Source organism: Moschus berezovskii, chromosome 11 (genome assembly GCF_049115385.1).
Source record: "Moschus berezovskii isolate FMDL1 chromosome 11, NW_MosBer_1.0, whole genome shotgun sequence".
Lineage (NCBI taxonomy): Eukaryota > Metazoa > Chordata > Mammalia > Artiodactyla > Moschidae > Moschus > Moschus berezovskii.
The window spans coordinates 24,951,286-24,976,379 of record NC_142470.1 but is presented as its reverse complement, the minus strand read 5'-3'; the positions used below and the strand labels follow the sequence as shown (position 1 = coordinate 24,976,379).

General features: G+C 42.6%; 1 protein-coding gene across 2 annotated transcripts in view; it reads left to right on the top strand.

The window, feature by feature from the left end:
* CYRIA (CYFIP related Rac1 interactor A) overlaps positions 1-25,094 on the top strand; it is a 101,629-nt gene that overhangs the window by 59,212 nt on the left and 17,323 nt on the right. For both annotated transcript variants that reach the window (XM_055399610.2, XM_088841201.1), the window contains exon 4: positions 13,977-14,056. In XM_055399610.2, coding sequence (XP_055255585.1) covers positions 13,987-14,056 — 70 coding nt within the window. In that variant the 5' untranslated portion in view covers positions 13,977-13,986. The remainder of the gene's footprint in view (positions 1-13,976; positions 14,057-25,094) is intronic.

The following is a 25,094-nucleotide window of genomic DNA, read 5'->3' as shown; positions in this document are numbered from 1 at the left end:
AGCTTAGATATGGGGTATAAGAGAAAGAAAAGTCAAGGATGACATGGGTTTTTTAGAATGAGTGTCTGAAAACAGGGAAATGCCGTTTACTGAGAGAAGGACTGGAGAGGGGGCAGATTCCTAGGGGGAAAATAAAAACTTTAATTTTGGATGTGTGACATGTGAGGGGTCTGTTAGAAGTCAAGCAGTTAATCAGATAAATGAGTCTGGAGTTCAGGCAAGGGGATCAAGGTCAAGGTGACAGTTATAAATTTGGAAGTCATCAGCATACATCTTCTAACGTGGTATTTTAAGCCATCCGATATTAATAGTTGTGTCAGAAAGGGAAACTTCTCTTCATGGCCAGGAGGGTAGCACCAAGACCAGTGGTCAAAACAAGAAGAATAAAGATAGTAATAGTATTATGTTCTCAGTCACTTCAGTTGTGTCTGACTCTTTGCGACCCCATGGACTGTAGACCACCAGGCTCCTCTGTACATGGGATTTCTCAGGCAAGAGTACTGGAGTGGGTTCCTATTTCCTTCTTCAGGTTATCTTCCCGACCCAGGCATCAAACCCGAGTCTCCTATGGCTTCTGCATTGCAGGTGGAATCTTTAGCACTGAGCCACTCGGGGAATTATGGCAACTACTATTTATGCATCTGGCCATTTATATATGTTTTATGTCATTATTTCTAAAAATCAGCCTTGAAGAGGTTGAAATCATCCCTGTTTTACTCATACTGAAGCTCCGATTCTGGGAGGGTAAGTCAATGTTTTTAAATACATTGATTAAGACCACCCAGCCAATAAATAGTTGAGCTGGGATTCAAACTCAAGTTCATATTCTTGTTGCTATGCTCAACATCACAGCTCAGTTTCAGAAGTCTTTTATCTTTGAGAAAGACAACTTAGCTCAGAATTTCTGCCAGCTTTCCCCCCACCTTCGAGGAACCTGTCCGAAAGATGGGGCCTTTCAGATGCTGGGTAAAATACTGCATGTCGGGGCTGTCCTTGCCAACATGGAACACACTGTAAAGCAAGGAAGGGAGAACAATTTGAAAGAAGAGATGACACATCAGGAAGATAAATCACATGCTCTTAACACATCTGAACACTGGCCACAGTTTAAGCCAAGATGTTACCCTTGATTTCCTTTCCTAGTTCCAGATATCAGATGACAGTACCCACCCTACTGGAGACAGGTGGAGAAGGGGAATACAGGTATTTTTTTCACCCTGTCTGAGTGTATCTATCATATCCTTTCAAGCTTGCCACAGCCGAATGGGGCTTCCCAGATGGCGCTAGTGGTAAAGAATCCACCTGCTAATGCAGGAGATGCAGCAGATACAGGTTTGATTCCCTGGAGGAGAAAAGGGAAGCCCACTCCAGTATTCTTGCTTGGAAAGTTCCATGGACAGAAGAGCTTGGCAGGCTACAGTCCATGCAGAAGACACGAAAGAGTGACTGAGCATGCATAGCCAAACAAGAGCTGAAAATCTTATTTTCCACCTAGGAAAATAAGACCTGAGGGGTGACAGGGCTTGTCCAAGGACCTGCAGGCAGCGCATGTTATAGGCTTTCTAGACCCCAAAGTTCATGCCCGTTACACCGCTGTCCTTAAGAAGGGAGAGAAGAGGCTAGATGGAATGCTGAGAATGGCTTGCGTTATCCTCCGCCCCTCCCCGGCTGCAGTTCCGAGGACGGCCGGCAGAGGGCGCCACGGCCCCGGCTCTCGCAGCCGGCGGCCCGAAGGCATGTTGAATGAGCAAACGTCTGCAGCCGCCTCCGCGAGATGGAAATGTCTCCTTGGCAGGAAATCCGTGAGGAGCACCGCGGGGTTGTGCAAACAGCCTCACAATGTCCGCTTGTGTGTGTGCACTCGGCTTCGCCCGCGTCGCCCACAATGCTCTGGGTTTTTTTTTTTTTTTTTTGGATAATGGGCCTCTGTGGACCCATAGGCCTTGTCATGCAAAAGGAGTGACCTGTTTGTCATAAACGGGCTCTTGTATGATTAATCGCCACGCGAGCGCGCCTGCAGCCGCCGTGCAGCGCCCGCCTCACCTCCTTGCGAGGCGGTGGTCTCAGGCGCTTTCTTCCCTCGCTCCAAAGCAGCCGTGCAGAATTTATGGCTAAAAGGGAAATGACTTGTTTGCATTGTGGTTGCAGTTTTTTTCATATGCTAGACAGGAGGTGCAGAAAACGACCATTTGTTGCTGGAGGCTAGCTGCATGCAGGATGCTTTCCTCGTTGCTTTCTGTACATTATCTCTCTCAATAACAACCCTGCTTGGGAACTATTATGATGTGCATTTTACAGATGAGAAAAGCTCAGATTCAAAAGAGTCGAAGACCTAGGACTTGCTTGGTGGCCTAGTGGCTAAGACTCTGCGCTCCCAATGCAGGGGGGCCCAGGTTCAATCCCTTGGTCAGGGGAACTAGAGCCCTCATGCAGCACTGAAGACCTGGTGCAGCCTAAATAAATACATATTTTAAAAATAATCAAACAAAAGAGATTCCCCCAAACAGAAGAGTACAGGACTTGCCCAAAGTCTCCACAGTCTGTGTGGTTGCCGCTAAAGGACTCTTTTTCTTTTTCAGCGTGGTCCACTGTCCACGCACTTGGAACTGTCTCCCGGCCTGGCCGCCCATATGATGGAATCGGCGATTTAAAATAAATGAGAGATTTCTACTCTTGAGTGTCAGTGTGTGTGTGTTGTACTTCCTGGAATAATGTGAAGACATATTTAGGTCTGAGCATAGGTACATCTTCCTAAGAAGGCAGCTTTTCATCAGATTCTCAAAGTCACCTGTGATCATAAGACAACAGAGTTGAGCCCCCCATAATATCTCTGTTTTGGGAAATGCTTATTTTCTCCCACCTATTCCTCTGTTAATCACCTAGACGTGTCTGACCTTTTGTGACCCCATGGACCTTATGGACTGAAGCCTGCCAGGCTCCTCTGTCCATGGGATTCTCTAGGCAAGAATACTGGAATGTGTTGCCATTTCCTTCTCCAGGGGATCTTCCTGACCCAGGGGTTGAACCCAGGTTTCCTTTAGATTCTTTACTGTTTGAGAAGGGGATGACAGAGGACGAGATGGTCGGATGGCATCATCGACTCAATGGACTTGAGTTTGAGCAAGCTCCAGGAAATTGAAGGACAAGGAAGCCTGGCGTGCTGCTGCAGTCCATGGGGTCACAAAGAGTCAGACACGGCTGAGCAACTGAACAACAATTCCTCTGTTGGTCTCGTGTGCAGCTGACAATCATATGGTTGTAGATATACAGTGTCTCCTTACAGAAACTCCCATTCTGTTTCAGTAGCCATCAGTGCAGAGGCTGTGTGCCCGACCCCACTTGGAGTTTGGGTGGGGAGGGGTGAAGGGGAGAGGAGTGGACTGGCAGAAGTGGGGTAACATTCTGAAGATGAAGAAGACACAGCCCTTGAAAGAATTCACGGCAAGCCCAGGAGGTCAAGGCGGAGGTTTCTGGGAGGAAATGTTTGATTTGGGCCTTGAAAGATAGGACCTCCACAGGCCGAGGGGAAGGGAAGACTTAACAGGCAAAGGAAGCAACATGAGCCAAAAAAACAGAAGCAAGAACGAGGCCAGAGCTCTGGGCACCGTCTGTGTTCTGATGTGACACAGGTAGAGTGTTCCGAGGAGCTGAAACTTGAAAGAGCGATTCGGGTCAGGTTTCAGTACCAGGTGAAAAATTGCATGCATCTAACTCTGACAGTCAGCTTGGGAAGTGCTTACACTGAAAGTGCTTTTCTCCTTTCACCTCGCTACCCGGTATCCCTCCAGGCCAGGGTGTCACCTTGAGAAGCAGCTCCCTGTAGGAGAGGGTCTGTCTTCAGGCACTCAGCGCACCCCACCCCTACCCCACCCTACCTTTCCTGTCCCAGCGTACAGTGATGGTCTCCCCTTGGTTGGGTTTCAAACAAAGGATTTTATTTTAAAACTTTACTTTGGTTTGCAATGAAGGGTACTGAAAAATCAAGGCACTTGCTCCTTTCAGAAACTTGAGACCAAAGCAGAGCCCCTCCAGCCTCTGAGATTTCAAAGGAGGTTTTCGGCCCTTAGGATGAGCTTGAGATGTGATTAATCCCACCAACCCATCCTTGGCTTCCAATTCTTCAGGTTATCAGTATATGAAATATACTTTTGTTGATTTGTTGGTACTTCTGTAATTTTTGACATCCTCTTCCCCCAACCCTGGGCTTCTCTGATGGCTCAGTGAGTAGTCTGCCTGCAATGCAGGAGACACAGGAGATCCGGGTTCGATCTCTGGGGAGATCCCTTGGAGAAGGAAATGGAAACCCACCCTAATATTCTTGCCTGGAAAATGTCATGGACAGAGGAGCCTGGTGGGCTATAGTCCATAGGGTGGCAAAGAGTTGGACACGACTGATCAACACTACAAACTATAAAACCCCCCAATAAATTTGAACTGGGAGGTAACATCCCTGATGCTTTGACATTCGAGTCAACTCCAGAGTCTCCTTTGGTGCATAGGTCAACCTCCGTTTAAGGAGATTCAGGGTCTGAAACCCTAGACTTATGGATCAGGTCAGTCCGTGATTCTGGGAGGGGTGGGACTCTTTAGGGGGCTTTCACTTCCCAGAAGGACCCCCATCTATGAGCACCATGCCTGACGGTGCCCTGATATGAGAGGTCATGTTTTACCACCTGACAGTAAAGTATGGAGGCAAAGAGACCCCAGGCACAAATGTGTGTACCGGCTGCCCACGGAATAAGAGCCAGCCAGCCAGGGACTGGGACTGAGGAGAGCCTTTTTTTTTTTTTTTTTTAAAGGCTGGATTGTGAGATTGCAGAAATAGAAGAGATTTAGTTCACCAGTGTGCATTTTACACAGGACATTTCCTGTAATGGGCACAGAGTCTGCTGTGTAATCCAAGGTGCTTGGGGGTATCTGGTGTTGGGTTGGGGGAAGACAGGAGAGAGCCTGAGATAGTGACCAAAGATGATGGAGAGAGATTGCACCAGGAGAAGGGCTTAGAGAAGCATCAGGGCTTGGGTCAATGTGGAAAGTACCTGGATAGAGTTTGGTGAGAGACTGGTTAAGGCGGGCAGCGGATGCAGAAGTCTCGGGGACACTCGGGTTGTTGGCTCATAATTCATTAGGCAATGAGGTATTTCTTTGAACAAGGAAGGAGGAGGACATTTGGGAAGAGCAGAACTTAAGGATATCAGGGCCTTCCCCACGTTGATATGCTTTAGAGTTACCAGCCTGGAATTGAGGAGGGAGGTCCAGTTTGGGGCTAAAGGTTGAGAAGTCTTCTGCATTGAATGAAAATCGCAGTCCAGGGGGTCTCACCTGGGAGCAGGAGGAAAGGTTTTAAGGACGATCATTGGAGACAGACACTGAAAGGTTAGATGGAGCAAGCGGAGACGGAAGAAGGACCACTCAGAGATGAGGGGATGCAAGTCGTCCTCCAGCGCCCAGGGAGGAGGGCTTGGCCAGCGGCGCACAGGGCAAGACTTGTCCTCAGCCCCAGCTCTGAGCAGCAGGAGCCTGGCTTCTGTCAGTTTAAGTAGCCGAGAAGCAATTCTGGGAAAAGGAGATCTGGAATCCAAGAGAAACTCTAGTCTGTTTAATCTAAGTCATTTGCCCGTTGGAGCAGCCCAAACTTTGGGCAACTTCCCCGAGTTCCCTCTTGGGTTCTAGAACTGAAGCTAAGCCATCTGAGAAAGGGAATCAATAGCTTTCCCAACACCACTCAGTCCGTGGAAGGCATTTCCAAGACTAGAGCTCAGGGCCCTGGGCTGCTGCAGGGGTCACTCTCCCTTTGAAATTGGGAAGTGAGCTGGGTGGGCTTCCCTGGTGATTCAGACGGTAAAGAATCTGCCTGCAATCCAGGAGACCCATGTGCGATCCCTGGATCAGGAAGATCCCCTGGAGAAGGAAATGGCAACCCACTCCAGTATTCTTGACTGGAGAATCCAGTGGACAGAGAAGCCTGGCGGGCTATAGTCTTTGGGATCGCGAAGAGTCGGACACGACCCAACAACAAACTGCTACTACTACCGAGTGGGCTGCGACTGCCAGCCTTCTTTCCAGGAAAGGGGCGAGCTCACCGAGCAGTCTCCCCACCACCAGGTTCTTGATTTCACAACCAGAAGGAAACAAGTTCACTAATGACGCCCCAGTGGTGGGCCGGTCCATAATGAAGCAGGTTCATCGTTTCCATGTTCACTCTTACTGGAAATTGGGGCAGAGGGGAACACATTGACTTTCATTCCCTAAAAAAGAATCTAATTTTGCCCTCATTTCTTGGAGACTTTTTGCTGCTATAATATTGATGTTTAAGGGGAAATTAGCTCTGATGAGGTAATAGTCTATTTTAGAAAACTGAACTCAGATATTGAAAGGACTATTTTAAACCTGCGCTTAATCGTTCAGCTCTGTAATGGTCTCTGGGTTATTTTTTTGGAGAATTCCCATGGATTGCCTTCTGACTCGACTCTAGCAGCTTATATTCCGCTGGGAACGCCCAGCCCTTTTGAGGGACACCGTGGTATTAATGATGGATGAGAATATTCAAGGCATTTTCCCATTTGAGTGCCATTACTTGTGGTGTTAAAACGTTTCAAAAACACATTTTAGCCATTAACTCATTTTTATTGTCAGATGAAAGTGCTTAATAGACTCACTCTAGTTTCCCTCCTTCGTCTTGGAATGAAATCATCTGTTGGATTCTTGGCACCACATTCGGCAATGGAACAGAGTACGTTACGAATTCATTGCAGAAGAGGCAGCTGGGGCGGGGAATTCCAGCCCAGCCCAGCTATCTAAAATCGCTAACCTGGTTTAGCAGATTCAGGCTCCTGGAATTTATAGGCTGAACTACTTCCATGCATTCCATTGGTACATTTTTCCTTCCTAGAAAAACAGGTGCTTCTAACATTTAAGAAATGTACCTTTCCCTTGGTTGAGAAGTAGTTTTGTAAGCCACCTATTTTGTATTCGATATATTATAGGCTGATGGTCAACCAGTTTTGCTTATCATTCAAAACAGTCAAGGAATATAAATGGTGTATGATGGGGTTGTGTGATCACTAGGAGCAATTATCCCCGAGTTGTGTGAATAGTTGATGTATCGGGGTTATACTCTCCCCTCCCAGGTGGCTCCCTGGATGGTTCATGGGAGACAAGCCAGAGGGGTCACTCACTTTTGGGGGGTGGTATGGGAAGCCTGCAGACCTCTTCTGTTGCTGGCATCAGCTGCCACCCTAGCTGCTGTCAAGATTTCGCCAACTGTGAACTTCATTGATCAGGTTGAAGAGCAGATTGTCTTAATAGCCCTCCTAAAATCACATCCAGTCACCAGAAACACTCAGAAAGCCAGAACTGGACTTCTTTCCACCACTCTGGTGGGGAAATTTGAGGCTCCGTTGGAGTTAGGAGGTCAGACTCCTGGTAAAACTAAGTAAGGCCCTCCACAGGATGCCCCTGGAGGTACCAGCCTCAGAGCAGAGATCAGCAGCTCAGCTTCCCAGCTGAGCCGAGTAATTGACCAGGTTAACGACCTCTAGTCTTTAGAATTTCATAAACCTGTAAAATTTCAAAATAAACTTTGGGGATTTAGGATGTAACTGTCTCTGTCATCTTATAAAGTAAATTAAAACACTGTAGCCTAGAGTTGTTCGCAGAACTTCAGCTTTCTGCAAGATTCATGCTGTAGCTTTTATTCCTCATTTTGCTTTGGAATCACTGGACAGGACAATCTTAAGGATTTCTTTGCCAGTGATAACTGTGTGTTGAATCCTGGTGCTAAGTGCTGGGCATCCAAAGAGGCATAAAATCAGCCCTGCCCAAGAAGGCCTTTCATTCAGAGCTGGGGAGAAAGTGTGTAATAACCACCCACACCGTAGGCTGTGTGACACAGTAAAAACAGCATGTTAGGTGAGCAAAGAGAAGCAGAGCTCACCCAAGGGAGTGGGTTTTGTTTTCTTTGAACTGGAGTCGAAGACGAGGGAAGACTTAGGCAGTTCCTTCTGAAGGCCCTTATTTCCAAACTCATACTTGAAAGGAAATTCCGGGGAGGCAGTGGTCGAGGGCCAGTGCTTAGAGGTCAGATGAAATTGGAGTCCAGACTCAGCTCTATGACTCTGGGGCTTGAGAAACTTTTTAAATCTCCAGGATTATTTCTGTATCTCTTAAATTGGGATAGTAACATTTGCTTCCTCATATGGTGGTTGTGAAAATTAAAATATGATAATACATGAAAAACTCTGATTGCTATGGCCTGGGGATCATTTAAAAATGTTAGCTGTCATTCTAATTGTAAACAGAAGGAGCAATGTGGGCAAGGGCCCTGAGGCAACAGAGGCAGGCTGCTTTTGAGAAGTGCAGGGTGTGATGAGTGCTGGGCCCACTGGCCCAGAGGAAGAGAGGAGACAGAGGAGCCGGCAGAGGCTGGGGCCAGGTTTTCTGGACCCAATGCACCCATTTGCATGCCTTGTATCCCGTGGGTTCTGCAGTCTTGGAGGTTCTGCAGTCTTGGAAGTATATTAAGCAAGGAAGGAACATTGTCAGATTTGTGTTTAGAAAGCTGGAAATGAATGGGCGAGAGAGAAGACTGGAATTAAGAGGATCAGCCTGGGGGCTCTCTCTAGGACGCAGACAAGCACTGCTGGGGGTCTGAATTAGGATAATCTAGACAAGGAAGGAGAGAGTGTGTCCAATGCAATGAATCACCAGTGGGGATGTCCTTGTTTAGTAGCTGTTTAGCATGTTCTGGGGAGACCCTACTGACATGGAGCAGAAACTCTCCAGGGGCAGCGACACACTGCACCTTATATTTTAATGTCTTTAAAAAAGTGAACTTGATGTCCCATTTACTTTTTGCATTAGTGGACAGAGCAAGAGATGGACAGTCAGGACACTTTTCTTCCAAACCCTCCTTTGAACTGAAGTCCTGGGGCAAGTGCTCTTTCATAAAACAAGAGCTTTAAAAAGATAACCCCGGTTCTAATGTGGATTGTGTTCTGATGACATTTGGGACTTCCATCTGGATGACTTTGAAAAGGACATTTATTGTACCTGATCCACAAGTTCTCATCTGTACAATGGGTCCAATATCACCTTCCCTGCCTTTGACACATGCTCATGTTGAGGATAAATGAGTCCAGAAACATCTTTGACAAAGATACGATGTTATATAAATATATGTTATTGTGTATTCGTGATTTGTCTGGGGCTTATGGTGGTTCAGACTGGTAAAGAATCTGCCTATAATGCAGGAGACGTGGGTTCTATCCCCGGGTTGGGAAGATCCCCTGGAGGAGGACATGGAAACTCAGTCCGTTGTTCTTACCTGAAGAATCCCATGGACAGAGGCACACGGTGGCCTACAGGTCATGGGGTCGCAAAGAGTCAGACAGGACTGAGCAACGAATACTGTCACTATATGCTAATAACTGTGTGACAGAAAAATATTAGGCTCAACAGAACCTCTTAATCTCCAAAATAGAGAGTTATAGATAAAAGAATCTAAGTCTTGGATTTCTTAAATTATTGTACCAGGAATGCTAAAAAATTTGTAGATGCTGGAAGGGATTGGCTCACTCAAAATGCTAAGGAAACCCATCTCTCTAGTAGAGGCATTGAGTCTTTACCATCTTAGACCTTAAGAAAAATACTAGCAAATAAAACCATGTAGGGCTGTTGCTCTATGTTTTCTCACTTTCTGTTCTATTGGCTTAGAAATTCTCCTTTGCAATAGTTGTAGCTACAAAAGAAATTTTGTAAGTGCTTGTTCTCTAATCATGAAAATCGGGCATTGAAATGTTGGTGTACACAGACAAAGGTCAGAATTCACAATGCCCATGCCCTGCACTTGAGTTCTGCTATGTCTTACTTCTGGTAAACAAATTTCCTCACCAGAGATGGCCCCATATTTTTTAAAATCACCTCTGGTTGATTTTATTTGGTTTTACACTCTGGAAATACAGCTAATCGTATTGTTTATTTATTTTTTTCTTCCAAACAAGAGCAGAGTTATAAATAGGACAAAAAAATAATTGCACGTGTATGTGTGTGTGTGTATGTGGTGTCTGTGTGCGTGTTTTGCTTCTCTTCTAATTTTTGGAACTGAAGTGTTAGAAAACGACTTCTTTAGGAAAGTCATCATTTTCTACTGAGCAGCCTATGAGCCAACTCCCATGGAAGTGGTTTTAAGCTGAGAGCCAAGAAAGCAGTCATAGAAAACACCAGTATACATCCCGAATCATCACCACTGAGACATGAGAGCCTCCCTTGGCAGAGACACGCAGGCTGTCTTTACAGACACTGTTAACACTCTTACCAGGACTAGAGAAACACCCTCCTTCGATTTGGAAAAAAAAAAGTGAAAGGATCCATTTCAAAATTGTACTAAGTAAATAAACCTGGAGAAATAAGCCTTCTGTTTGGGGAAGACTTCAGCAGTCACCCAACTTGTGTCTGCTGTTCCCTTCTCACCTCTCACCCCGTGCTGGGGGCCTCCTCTCTGCCATTACAGATTCCCAGGGTCCTTCATGCCTGGGTGGAGTTCACTTCTTCTATGAAGCCAACTTTTCTGGAAGACTCCACCCCAACATGGTTTCCTAAAGAAAGCATGAATTCCTCAAGAAGTATGTTTTTCCCTGTACATGGAGCAATACTAGTGAGAAACAGGCTGCTTTGGAATCTTAACAGAAACTGTAGACTCTGTCCCCAGAAAAAGGAGCATAAACCTACAGTACTGAATTATCCTGCAGACACTTTCTGCAGACCATGGACTCAGCGTTCTCAACCAGGGACCTGCTAGGGGTCTGAAGCCCCAGGTTCCTTCTTGTCGGGAAAAGAATGTGGACATAGGGTTCCCAGACCCTCAAGTTCAAATGTGACTCCATCTTTTATTCTCCTGTCATCTTTAGAAATATACTTAACCATCTGAACCTCTTTTTCTTCCAATAAATGAAGACAGTTGTAGCTACCCAAAGAGTTGGTGTAAGGTTTTAGTGAATTTAAGTGTGTGAAAGGTCCAAGCACAGTGCCAGGCACACCGTGGGCACTCAGTAAAATGTGCATGTTCTTGTCCCCTTGGAGGGGAGCAATTTTTTTTTTTTTTTTTTGCCATGAAGGAGATGAACTATTTTTGTATCTGTTCAAGAAGCTTGTATTGAAATGCATGTTTTCTAGGTTCCATAATGCTACATAAGTTCCCCAATTTTATCATTCCAGACAGTTCCTGTTTGGGATGTCAACATCTAGAAATCTAGAATAATTCCAGTTAATTGACCTCAGCTGTTAGAATCACGTCTCAAGATACTTGACCACATCAGCCAACCAGCTTAAGTAACCTTCTGAACAGATAGCACTCTGCAGCTGGCTAATATTTGGATGTATTTCCACGTGTGTTTTAGTCTGTTACTAATTTTAAAGGCTTAACGTATTTCCCACCCAGGAACTCTGACAGTAAAATCCTACACAAGGCAGACTTTTAGGAGGAAGCTAAACTCATTCAGGTCTCTTGTGACATGTTAATAGCACAAAACTAGGGAAATTAAGAATATTTAACTTCCATTAAGGCATTTTATATGAAAGTCGGGGCTGCTACTAAACAGTAGAATCATCTTCCTGCAAGATTTGCCTTGGGGTCTGAGTTGGAAGTGTTGATTAAATTGGAAACACATTGTTTCCTAGAGACTCAGGATGGTTGCTGAATGTTGCCCAGTGACAAGGATGGACTACACTAGTTGTGAGTTTCAAGTTGGCAGATCCTGTCTCACACACAGCTTTGCTCAAAAATATCTTAAAAGGAAACACGAATCAAAGCAAGGGAGGATAAAAAAACAATGACAGAAGGAACATAAAAGAGGGAGGATTCTTTTGGACAAGAGTGGCATGGTGTTTGCCTCCTACTGTGTGTCTGTGTACTTGTGCACACATGCTCAGGTGACACTAGTGATAAAGAACCTGCCTGTCAATGCAAGAGACACAAGTTCGATCCCTGGTTTGGGAAGATCCCCTGGAGGAGGACATGGCAACCCACTCCAGTATTCTGGCCTGGAGAATCCCATGGACAGAGGAGCTTGTGGGTTACAGTCCACAGGGTTGCACAGAGACGGACATAACTGAAGCGACTTAATACACATGCACGCGTGCCCAATATTCATATACTTCAAGATCAGCAAGGTTGAAGAAGTATGTATCCCAATCTTCTGCTCAACTCATTTTCACAATATTTTTAATTTCTACTTCACCACCACCAGTGACAGGAAACTCACTATTTCACAGGGCAAATCACCCAATAGTCTGACAACCCTAATGGTGAGAAATGTTTTCACGACATTGAATGAAGATCTCACTCATTATTCCCTCATTGGTTCTAGTTCTCTTCCCTAGAGCTGCATAACACCTCTCTGATTTGCCTTCCATAGGCGAATTCTGAGTAAGTATTTGAAGGCATTAAGATAATCATCATAATGATGACAGTGGTAATTATCACATATTGCTTCTTGAGCACTTCTTAGAAGTACTGTGCTAGGCATTTTATATCTTCAGTCTCATTAATATCCATGAACTGATGAAATAGATACATTTCAAAAACTTTTTATAGATGAGAAAACAGGCTTAGAGAGTCAGTGCCTTGCCTTGGATAACAGAGCTAACAGGAAACAGATGTAGGATTGCAAGTGGTCCTCCCTAAGTTCTTCTAGCTTTACATTAGTGACATGGGTGACCTTGGGTGATATCTGTAAGTGAATGTGAGTATTTTCTCAGAGGGAGGATTATGGAGACTTATACCACCTGCTGCACCCAAGAGAACTGTTTGTTATGTACTTTAATGCACAGCATCCTTTTTGTTTATTCTTCTTCCACCACATCTTTCTTACAGTGGCATTTTTGTTGTTATTTTTAATCCCCACAGCAACATAAACACTTTCAGGATCCATGTGCGTAGAAAATTACAGCCCTGAGCTCCGTTATCCCTCATAAGCTGAGGTGTCTGAGTCAGGAGTTAGAGGAATGCCTTCAGCACCCAACATCAGATCACAGCTCCATAAATACGTGTAAAATGAATGAAGGCACAATGGCCTCCTGAAGAAGAAGAAGGTTTAATGTCTAGAACTGAGAGCAGTAGACATGTTGCTATTTATTTAAGTCAGTTCAGTTCAGTCACTAAGTCATGTGTGACTCTGCAACCCCATGGACTGCAGCATGCCAGGCTTCCCTGTCCTTCACCATCTCCCAGAGTTTGCTCAAACTCATGTCCATTGAGTCAATGATTCCGTCCAACCCTCTCATCTTCTGTCGTCAATAATAGCTACATTTTCCCTATTCTTTCAGGTTGGGGTTGCAGATATGTCACAGATTTGTATTTCTCTGTAGGTTGGATTCACTGTTGCAAATGCCTCAGGCTGCAGTTTCATTGTGAATAACTTTTGGGATGTTACAACTTTTCATTTTTACACTTCATGAAGTACTAATCTCATAACTATTGAAATTTCAAATCACAGGAATCTCTGACTTATCTGGGAAACAGGACCTCTTGTACAGGCTAAAAGGGATTCCTGGGAGTGTAAATCTGTTTTCTAAACTCTTTTTCTTGGGAACTTTGAGAAATTTACCTTTCTGGATAGGTAATTTAATAATGCCCTCACTGTTCTGCTTGTCCATTGACATGGTATGTTTTCACACCAATGGAACAGAAATAAAGCAAGGATGAAATATTAACTGTAAGGATTCTGGGGATTAGTGAAAGGGAAAGGGGAAAAAAAATTCTAGAATACACCTGAACTCTGCCTCCTATGACCATTACCCAATTCTTTGAACAATAACTAATTGCTGAATTATCACTTGTCACCTGGTATAAAAATACTTTCTATTAGGTCTTCTGATGTAGTTATAGGGGTTCAATAGTATTTAAAAAATATCTAACCTTTTAAGAAGTATATATTTTTTTATGCTAATGGTGTTTGGTTTTGTGTTCCCTCTCCTAGGCTTGCTGGGATGGGAAACCTGCTCAAAGTCCTTACCAGGGAAATTGAAAACTACCCACATTTTTTCCTGGATTTTGAAAGTAAGTTCCAAAAATTAAAAGAGTATGATGAAAAATCTTCACTTTCTTTATAGTTTGTTGATAGGGGAGTTATAAAAATTGTTATGTAATACATAAACCACATCCAAATGTCTCTCTGCATTTCTCTGAGTCTTCAAAGACCATTTCCTCCTTTCTTTTCATATATTATTTTTTAAAAAAAAACAAAGAACATCTTTTTAATATGCTCATGCTTTTCTTTGATTTTAGAAGCAGTCAGCTATTGTAGGCCTAACGTCAATCATCATCGTGTATTTTCCTAATAATTTTCATGAATTATTATGTCATAATCCAAAGAAAAATAGTACACATAGTAATTGACACATAGTAATATAAAACAAATATCACTAGATGTAAAAGAAAAAGTGATACCAGAAATCAGAAATGAGACTTAGAGATTTTGTAGTTTTGGAGTAATCTCTGTCTTTTCTTTGTGTATTATTCGATAATACAGAACTGTTTCAGAATTTTGAGATGCAGCTTTCATTTGAAAGGTTTTTTTCAAATCAAAAACTTTAAATTAGGGAAAACGGCTTATGAATCATGGCTGAATACAGACAGAGATTCTTTCTTATATTGTTCATTGTTTGAATATGTTTATTAATGAGTGACACATTCATTTTATGCAACTGATCTCATGTGTCTATACTTACTCTTGTGTTCTCCTCCTTTTGAATTGCAATTCCACAACACCAAGCACAATTAAATGTCCTTTGTCCTGGTAGTCACCATCTGTTGCAAACCTTAATCTGCTTTAAACTATAGTTTCAAGTATTTTATTCATATTAAAAATACGTTGAAACTTCCTTGCATATATATTAAACCTTCTAACAGATTTTCTAAGTAAATGCTAGAATAACTTTCTAAGATACAGCAAAGCAAACTACGAAAGCTCTCTGGAGGTATCTTTTTAAAATCTTTGGTATGCCTAAATACCTACTTAAAAAGGAAAAGTATTCCCAAAACTCATACATTCTGAAAAAATTTTTAATGCAAATTATATTCAATTGTGATTTAACTTGTGGTTTAACTCAGTTTGTTATTTCTCTTGTTATTTTGCTAAGTTTGGCTGGATTTGATTGGGTGTGGTTGATTTTGGTTGAATTTAGCTGGGTTTGGCTGAGTTTGGTTGTGTTTGGCTGAGCTTGTCTGGGTTTGGCTGAGTTTGATTGGGTTTGGTTAGGCTTGGTTGGGTTTGGTGGGATTTCATTGGGTTTGGCTGGACTTAATTTGGTTTGGCTGGATTTGTTTGGGCTACTGCAGATGCTGATTGCAGCCATGAAATTAAAAAACGCTTACTCCTTGGAAGGAAAGTTATGACCAACCTTGATAGTATATTAAAAAGCAGAGACATTACTTTGACAACAAAGGTCCGTCTAGTCAAGGCTATGGTTTTTCCCGTGGTCATGTATGGATGTGAGAGTTGGACTGTGAAGAAAGCTGATCGCCGAAGAATTGATGCTTTTGAACTGTGGTGTTGGAGAAGACTCTTGAGAGTCCCTTGGACTGCAAGGAGATCCAACCAGTCCATTCTAAAGGAGATCAATCCTGGGTGTTCATTGGAAGGACTGATGCTAAAGCTGAAACTGCAATACTTTGGCCACCTCATGCGATGAGTTGACTCACTGGAAAAGACTCTGATGCTGGGAAAGGTTGGGGGCGGGAGGAGAAGGGGACAACAGAGAATGAGATGGCTGGATGGCATCACCGACTCTGTGGATATGAGTTTGAGTGCACTCTGGGAGTTGGTGATGGACAGGGAGGCCTGGCGTGCTGTGATTCATGGGGTTGCAAAGAGTCGGACACGACTGAGCGACTGAACTGAACTGAACTGAACTGATTTGGTTTTAGCTGGGTTTGTTTGGGTTTGGTTGGGCTATGCTGGGTTTGGTTCAGTTTAGTAAGGAGGGCACCTGGGACCTCAAGAGCCAGATTGATATGATACTTCAAAAAGAATGTTTTTTTTTTTCTTTTACTGGTGTGGCTTTTGCTACTCTTCTATAATATACATATCTTTGTTATTACAGGAGAATTTATTAATAATTTTAAAAATTGTTGCAGAATGAACTACCTATTATTCCAACACCCTAATTTTACTCCTTGCATCTTTAATTGGTCCTGTCTACTTCTTGTCATATGTATTTTACACTGTTTCATTCAGCGTGCACAAAGGCCAATAGTGGTAAAACAGCATTCACTCCCAGCTTCAGGGGCATATGAACAGCTAAGGGAGTTGCCTGCTTTACTTTTTTGGAAGATCTAAATTCCACATGCCTGTGTGCATGCTTCTCACAGTGTCACCTAGAATTCAGTGGCCCCATTTGCCTGTGTAGCTGTTCTTGAACTTTGGCCTTCCCATGCTTCCACAAAGAATATTGAGTTCTTTGTCAAGTCTAATATGAAAACCCTTTAACGTGATAGAAGTAAAATCTAGAGGAATTTAAAGCAGTAGTTTTCAGCTGGTGTTCTCCGAAGCACCAGAATTCTGAGACAAAATCTCAGGGCATCCCCTTCCCCAGCAACATTGCCAAGGGGCCTCACTTCCTCTCTCCTGCAACCCGAGGACTCTGACCTACTCAGTCTTGTACTCTGGCCATTTTCTTAATATGTTATTTAAAGAAAGATCATGGTGGCCAAAGAAAACATTTAAATAATTTCAATTTTGGTAATAACATAGTATCAAACTCCGTTTATAGATATGCTCCAAGTTCTTCAGGAAGGGGAAGTGTAGACTGGATTTCCATGTCTGGTGGCCTATTACTAGGACTAGAACTAGAGTATTTAAGGAAAATATAAAACTATGAGTTTATAGACATATATAAAATCCTGTTTATATCCCCCTTACTGCCAGAGAGAAGATTAACATTATTTCACTGAGTCTGAGAAGATGAGTCACTGGGCTGAAGTCACACAGGGAATGATTGGGGAATTGAGGTGGGAGCACAGATGTCTTTGGCCCTCTTCCTCCCTTTGCTTTGATTCCCTTAAGTGCTCATCATAGGCAGCTTCCAGGAAGTAATACAGCCATCATTTTCTGCCTAATTAGAGAGGGAGATGAGATGTCTCATGAAAAAAAAATTGTTTTCATGTCTTGATTCTTCCAATCTTATTTCCTAAAGCTGGCTTTCAAGAAAGAAGGATGAACGACTGGAAGGGTGGGGAAGATGGGCTGAGGTCATGATTTTTCCTTGAGTGTGTAGATTTCGGCTCATTCTGGCAATAGTATGTTGAGTATGGTCATGAGCATCCGTGTAAGCCTGGTGACATCAGGGAGACAGAACTAAACAAGAGCAGCCACTGCCTAATGAAGCCCCAGGCTGGTGTGGAGGGCAATATAGGCAGACGGTTCAAAGACAAAATAAAATAAGGGGCTTAGAAGAGGCGTGGTGCAGCCTGGGAATAGAGGGAGAAACTTCCAGTTTCGAGAAATGGATGACCTCAAGAGGAATTAGAGAAGTTTTCTTACAAAGGTGGCATTTGGAATGGACTTAAAACAATGTGTATTTTTTTCCGAAGACCCAGAAGACCTGGGTTCATTCTCTGGATTGTGAAGGTCCCCTAGAGAAAGGAAAGGCTACCCACTCCAGCATTCTTGCCTGGGGAATCCCATGGACAGAGGTGCCTGGTGGGCTACAGACAGTCTGTGGGGTCGCAAAGATCGAACACAACTGAGCAATTAACACCTTCACTTTCTGAAGACTTTTCCAAAGAGAATAGTTGAAATCCCTGAAGGACAACTACAGAAGATAAGAACTGAGTGGATGAGAACTTCAGGCAGGCTTGTGTTTCAAGGGAGCTTGAGTAGGAGAGAGGCTACACTGAGGGAGAAGCAGGGCAACTTCATTGAGATTCCTGATGGCAGGGCTTGGGCCCCACCCAGTTTGGTGACCCAGCCATCAGCCTGTGTTGAGCTAAGAAATCGAATGAGCCCAAGTAACAGATGCTGGCCATGTGAAGAAACAGAATAGAACAGGCTCGATAAAGCAGCCAGGAGACACAGACTTTCAAGAAGGAGGGAGTGTAAATAGATTCAGATGCTGAGAGTAGTCAAGAAGGCTTGAAAAGGGAATGATGAGTTGGGCAGTTAGCTGCCTAACAGATTCAGGATTTATTGCTTTAAATACAGAGGTTGGGTTGCAAAGAGTTAAGGAGGGAGTCAGCAGTAAAGGGAGGAAGGCAGGCTGAACAGGGTGTAGCCACAGCTTAAATACATGTGGCACCTCTGCTTTGAGTGTTGAATATTCTTTTTGAAGTCAGTGATGGAATATAATTGAACTGGGTCAAATAGATATAATTAAGCTGCGTCAAAATTTAATACAAAATTAGACACATCTGTCCTTAGGTTTTCCAGTTGTGTAGATCTGATTTAAATTTGTTTGACCTTTGTAGTGGGTTCTACAGTCTATGCTCATATTTCTACACAGCCACTTAGCATCTTTCTATTGTTTTTTCATCCCATGAGTATTTTCTTTCTGTGAACAGAAATGTTATATTTTGATGAAGTATGATTCATCATTTTCTTCCTTTTTCAGTAAGTGTATTCTGTATCTTCTTTAAGAAATCATGCCTATTCCATGGTCATAAACGTACTCAACTACATTTCCCTATGAAAGCTTTAGAATTTTAAGCTTTACATTTAAGTCAATGATCAATCTTAGCAAGTTTTTGCATATGTTGTGAAAGAGGTATTGAATTTATTTCTTTTTTCATGTGATACAAAATTATTCTAGCACAGGCGGATTGCTTTAATGCCCTTATCATAAATTTGTTAACTATTTATGATATGTGTGGGGCTACTTAGGGACCTTTTATTCTCTCTCATTGCTTCTTGATCCATTTCACCAATTAATACCAAAACATAGCAACTAATAAGTTGTGAAGTCAGGAAAAGAAGTGCTTCAACTTTGTTCTTTCCCAAGATGTTCTGACTATTCTAGTACATTTATTTTTCTATATAATTTTATGTATCCTTCAAAACTAGCTTTTAATGTCCAAAAACAATCTTGCTGGGGTACTGATTATAATTATGTAAATCAGTTTGAAGGTCATTGACTTCTAGGCAATATTAATTTGTCCCATCTATGCTTCCCTGGTGGCTCAGAGGTTAAAGCGTCTGCTTCCAATGCGGGAGACCCGGGTTCGGTCCCTGGGTCAGGAAGATCCCCTGGAGAAGGAAATGGTAACCCACTCCAGTATTCTTGCCTGGAGAATCCCATGGACGGAGAAGCTTGGTAGGCTACAGTCCACGGGGTCGCAAAGAATCGGATACTTCTGAGTGACTGAACGGAACGGAATGGATGCATATAGTCTGTTTTTTAGATATTCTTTAATTTCACTCAGAAATATTTGACAGTTTTTAGAAATCTGTCATATCTTTTGTTAAATTTACCTTTAATCTTGTCATATTTTGACCATAACAGTTTTCTTACCCTTAGTATTATCAGCAGTATGTGTTTCCCTATTTTGTCTGCCTTTCTTTATAGTGTGTTTCTTATAAACAATATGTAGTTGCCCCAAGCTTTTTTATCCAAGCTGATAATATCAGCCTTTTAATTGGTATGTCTAGTCCATTTACTTTTAATTATTGTATGTGCATTTAATTAATGTTTGTATTTGTGTATCTTGGTGTTGTTTCCATTCATTATTTTTTTCCTCTTTGTTTTTCAGTGCCTTTCTGTCTTTTAAGTAAACCAAATAATTTTTAGTACTCTTTTGTGTCCTTTCTGCTGACTTTTTAGTTGTGCTTCTTGGTTCTTGCTTTAGAGATTATTATATACATCTTTAACTTACTGCCATCGGCCTTCAAAATGCATTGTTTACTTCATGAAGAATTTAAGAAACTTGTCACAGTAGACTTTCAATCACCACCCTTCCACTCACTCTCTGTGCTATTCTTAGATGTTTTATTTCTGTGTACATATGTTATAAACTCATTGCAGTGTCTTTTTTTTTTTTCATTTAAACTCTCAAATAGTCTCTGTATGTTTATATTTGTAATCTTAATAGATCTTTTATATTTACTGACATATTTTTCAGTGTTCTCCATTCCTTCTGACATAGCTAGGTCTCTTTGGTATTATTTCACTTTAGCCTAAAGAACTTCTCTGTGGAAAAGATTTAGATGGCATCTTATGCTTATGTCATGTGTGACCTATTCAGTATCTGACATAGACCTGGGCATGAAGCATAAGCTTAGGAACCTTGGCTTCTTCATTGATGCTAATTCAGTAACTATGTGCAGAGCATCTTCTGTATCCTAGCTTCAGGCAGGACCAGCAGAAGTGGGGGTCGGGTCTTAGTGGAGCAGAGGGGCATGAGGGGGAATGACATAAGGTACATAAATAAAGGAACATTAGAAGAGCACAAACTCTTTTTCAAGGAGTATGTAACTATTGGGGAGGTCAGATGCAAACACAATAAAGAGACAATAGTACAGGCAGCAGAGAGGAAATCTGTAATAGCTAGAACAAAGAGAAAGTGATGGACTAGCCAAAAGTACAGGTTCTAGGCTGGGATGAAGATACGTTTCTTAGGCTATAGTAACCGAAAAGTGATTTTCTTATAAGAAAAATCCACCTTTATGAGCATAATAGGAATGCCACAAACCATAATGGTGGTTGATGGGGTTAGTCAAGAGGGAAATTCTAAAACTCCCAAGCCTTGGTACTTCCAGAAAGGCTCTGCGTATTTTGACTTGTTGCAACTACAGTCTCCTGCTCTTTAGAGCAAGGGTGTGGGTGCATGTCAGATTAGGCAATCAGCTGGAATTTCTTGGGGGGATGCAGAATGGTTCTTACTGCTTCTGATCTCTTCTTTCATCTCCCCCTCTCTGGTACTCTTGTATCTGCCGTTTTGTGCAGAGGGGGCTAGATAATCTTGGAAAGGGAAAGGAGGAAAATAAAGGATGTCTTTGGTCACTTTACAAATGAAACCCAAACAAACAATAAGCAAAGGAACAGAACAGACCTGGGAAGCAATTTGTTTATGCCAAGGCAGGGATTCATTCAGAAAGATTCTTTCAGTTTCTAGCACTTTCACTTTTTAAGTGCTTTTCAGCTGTCAACATCCTCTTTATGATCCTATACGTCACAGACCCCCACAGGACCATATAGGGAGGAGACGAGGCTCTTGCTAGCTCCCCTCCCTCTACCAAGAATTTATCTGAGACCAAGAGAAATTAATTGGCTTGCCCTGAGGTCTCATATTTAGTGAGTGAAAACTTATTATAGGATCTGGTTCTTCAAAAATTACATCCCTGGAACTCTCTCTTCCCCTCATGACATCACAGGGATGCCTCAGCATGTGAATGAAATAAACAAGCCTTAAAGTGTCTTAAACTTCCCTGCTTTTTGCAGTCCCTCATCTGACTGTCCCTTGGGACAGGGCTCTGGCATAGGATGGCTGATGTTCCTGTACAAATAAATATGTCAGTCTCATCCCACTTATATCTTCTGACAGACCTTTGCAATTTTAGGTTGTTTTTTTGTAAACAGTATCGTGCTATAAATCGTTTTCATTTTTACATCCCCCAATGTGCCTATCAGGGCTTCCCTGGTGGCTCAGACAGTAAAGAATCTGCCTGCAATGCAGGAGACCCAGGTTCGATCCCTGGGTCAGAAAAATCCCCTGGAGAAGGGAACGGCAACCCACATCAGTGTTCTTGCCTGGAGAATTCCATGGACAGAGGAGCCAGGTGGGTTACAGTCCACGGGGTCTTAAAGCGTTGACCTGACTGAAAGACTCACACACACACACACGCATATAATGTTAATATTAGTTATTACGCTTCTGAGTTTATCCTGAAGGGGTGAAGGGTGAAATGAGGAAGTAGGTGGAGAAGAAGAGCTATAGATTTAATTTATGGTTTGGCAGACCCTTCCTGTGCTACCTTGCTTTGGTGTTTATACAACCGCTGGTGGGTGCAGAGATAGGGATGACTCCTAATGATGAAATGCCAGGGCTTCCTTCAAAACCAGAGACATCTCCAAATAAATTGTATTCCATTCACATTTTCTTCAGTTAATTTGTTTGATTCTCTGTCAGCTTTTCCACACAGTCTTGAATAGGTCTTTAGGGGTAGGTGTATGTGTTCCCGGGGCTTGTGGAGACAGAGTGAATCCTTGGCTGATTTACAAAGATAAGAACTCTTTGATTTGACAGCCTTGCTCAGGGTTGAGCCCTGCCGCCTGTGCCCTGGGGTATGTTCACCAAAGATGTTTCTTTCTGACAAACAAAGCTGGTGGCCACCTTGCTTTGCATCGGCACAGTGGAATGCCGAGAATTCTGCTCTCAGTAAATATCACAGTCCTTCAGCACGAAACCTACCCCTGACCCCAGTGACTCTAAAATGCTGACAGTTAATATCCACTGTCACTGGGAAATTGAGTCAAAGGAGGATAAATAGGTCCCCTATAAACAAAACGAATACTGTTGAACTTTGTTAATTGATAAGATGGTGCTTTTTCCATTAAAAATTCTAGGCACTTGGAATTCAGCAAATTCTTGACAATAAATATATGTATTCAAGGTCACAGGGCACATGATACATTTTCATTCTTTCCACAACAGCTAGAGTAGGGGTTTAAATCATCGCCTGGAGAGGCTTGTTCCAGGGCTCCTAGAAGTGTTGGTTTCTGAAATTGCCTGTGTAAATCACAGGCACTTTTAGCAGCTTCACTGTTAGACAGGAACAGTCCAGCTTTCTATAACCATTCTCAATTTCGATGAAATAACTGGTGATGATTAGGAATTTAGAATGTGATTCTTAGAAGAAATGTCACTAAACAATTCACTGGCAACAACTGGAAACAGAGACCCATTTCTATCATCATTATTATTATTAGTGTGTGTATGTACCTTTGACTTAAGATCAATCTTTGTGATAAAAATAGAAAAACAGAAACCTTAATTCAGAGTTCCTGTTCACTCAACAAATGCTCTAGGAGGTTGCTGATAGGTTAAATAGTAACCTTTCCAATCACTAATTCTTCTGGGTCTTTTTCAAGACATCTGTCCTTGACATCTGAAGATACAAGACATTTTAAAAGCATGGTGACTGACTGAATCTCAATTTGGAGAATGCCAAAAGTGCTGACCCGAAAGTCTCTCAAAGGACTATTCCAGAAGGTGAAATAATAGCTTTAGAATTAGGAGAGTAACATTAATGCAGTTTTGCACTCATCAAATATTCTATTAATATGTTAACCACACTAAGGAAACATTGAGGCCATAGATAAATGATGGAGGATTTAAAAACATGCTAACTAAAGTGTGAATAGCCAGTCTGATTGTAGGTAAATGCATATTATCTTCATGGTGACAGTGAGACATGCAGCAGTGGTAAAGCCATTTTAGGAGACAAGACAGAGGAGAGGATCTGGAGGTAGTAAGATCTTTATTTTTTTCCACTGCTTCTCAACACCCAAGTTCTCTGTCATATGGTCAATTTCATCATTTATCCATTGAAGCAGACGACACGTTTAGTAAGTTTCTCCAGTGGTTAGGGCATATGGGAGCACTGAGGACAAGCATACCGGCCCAGTCTTCAGATAGCTTGGTATTCAAAGACGAGCAGGAAACCATCACAAAACAATATGAATTGCTGTTCAGTTGCTAAGTTGCGTCTGATTCTTTGCGACCCCATGGACTGCAGCAAGCCAGGCCTCCATGTCCTTCACTATCTTCCAGAATTTGCTCAAAGTCATGTCCACTGAGTCAGTGATGCTGTCTAACCACCTCATCCTCTGTCGTCCCCTCTCCTTTTGCCTTCAATCTTTCCCATCATCAGGATCTTTGAATCAGATAGCCGAAGTATTGGTGCTTCAGCTTTAGTGTCAGTCCTTCCAATGAATATTTAGGTTTGATTTTTCTTTAGGATTAACTGGTTTGATCTTCTTCCAGTCCAGGGGCTCTCAAGAGTCTTCTCCACACCACAGTTTGAAAGCCTCAATTCTTTGACACTCAACCTGCTTTATGGTCCAACTCTCACATCCATACATGACTACTGGAAACATCATAGCTTTGACTCTATGTTTCAACCATTCAGCCCATTTTTCTACTGCCATTACTGTGTGCCAGGCACTGTGTTAGATCCTGGAGATACAGTGTCAAATTAGGCAAATAAGGTCTGAGTCTTACAGTCTTGTGGATCAGATTCTCACTTTATTAGTCCTGTCTGTTCCTTTACCTGGGGGATCAAAGTGGGGTGAATTATGAACTTAGGGATATGGGCCAAGACCACGTGTCACTTAGGGTTACATGGTCCTTTTCCCTTTGAAAACCAAGACAGTCAGATTAGGGCTTCTCCCAGCTAGTACTTTCCACAAGTTTCTTTCCAGCCACTTGTGATTTGAGTCCTCTAGACTCATAGCAACCTGGCCCAGAAGCCAGGGACTGTGCAATCAACACCAAGGGCTTAATTAATAGCTGGAAGAAAAGGTGATTCAGTTCTGACAGAGAAAAGTGGAAAAGCCTAGGACTTGAAATAAGCCCAACCAATTATGGAAGAAAATGAGCCTGTAATGCAGGAGACGCGAGTTTGAATCTTGCTTTGGAAGATTCCCCTGGACGAGGGCATGGCAGCCCACTCCAGGATTCTTGCCTGGAGAATCCCATAGACAGAGGAGCCTGGCGGGCTACAGTCCATAGGGTTGCAAAGAGTGGGACATGACTGAAGTGACTGAATACGTATGCAGGTACCCTTTTATTAGTGAAGTCTGCTGGGAGAATACAGTCCCTTAGGACTTGGATTTTTGAAAACAGATTTTAGGAGATGGCATCTGTCCTCTTCCTGTATTAGCAATGCCTTTGTTTTAGATGGAGATTAATTTCCTAACTAGACCAGGCAAGAAACCTATTTTATAGGCATTGTGAGATAAATAAAACACTATCTTTACCGCTATTCAACTTCCACCCACCAGCCCTCACAAAATAATCCTGCAGGCAAGAACATACATTGGCTCCAGAAATGTAAACAAGTCAGAATTCATTGAGGAACTAAGTGGATGTCTCTGTGACTGTT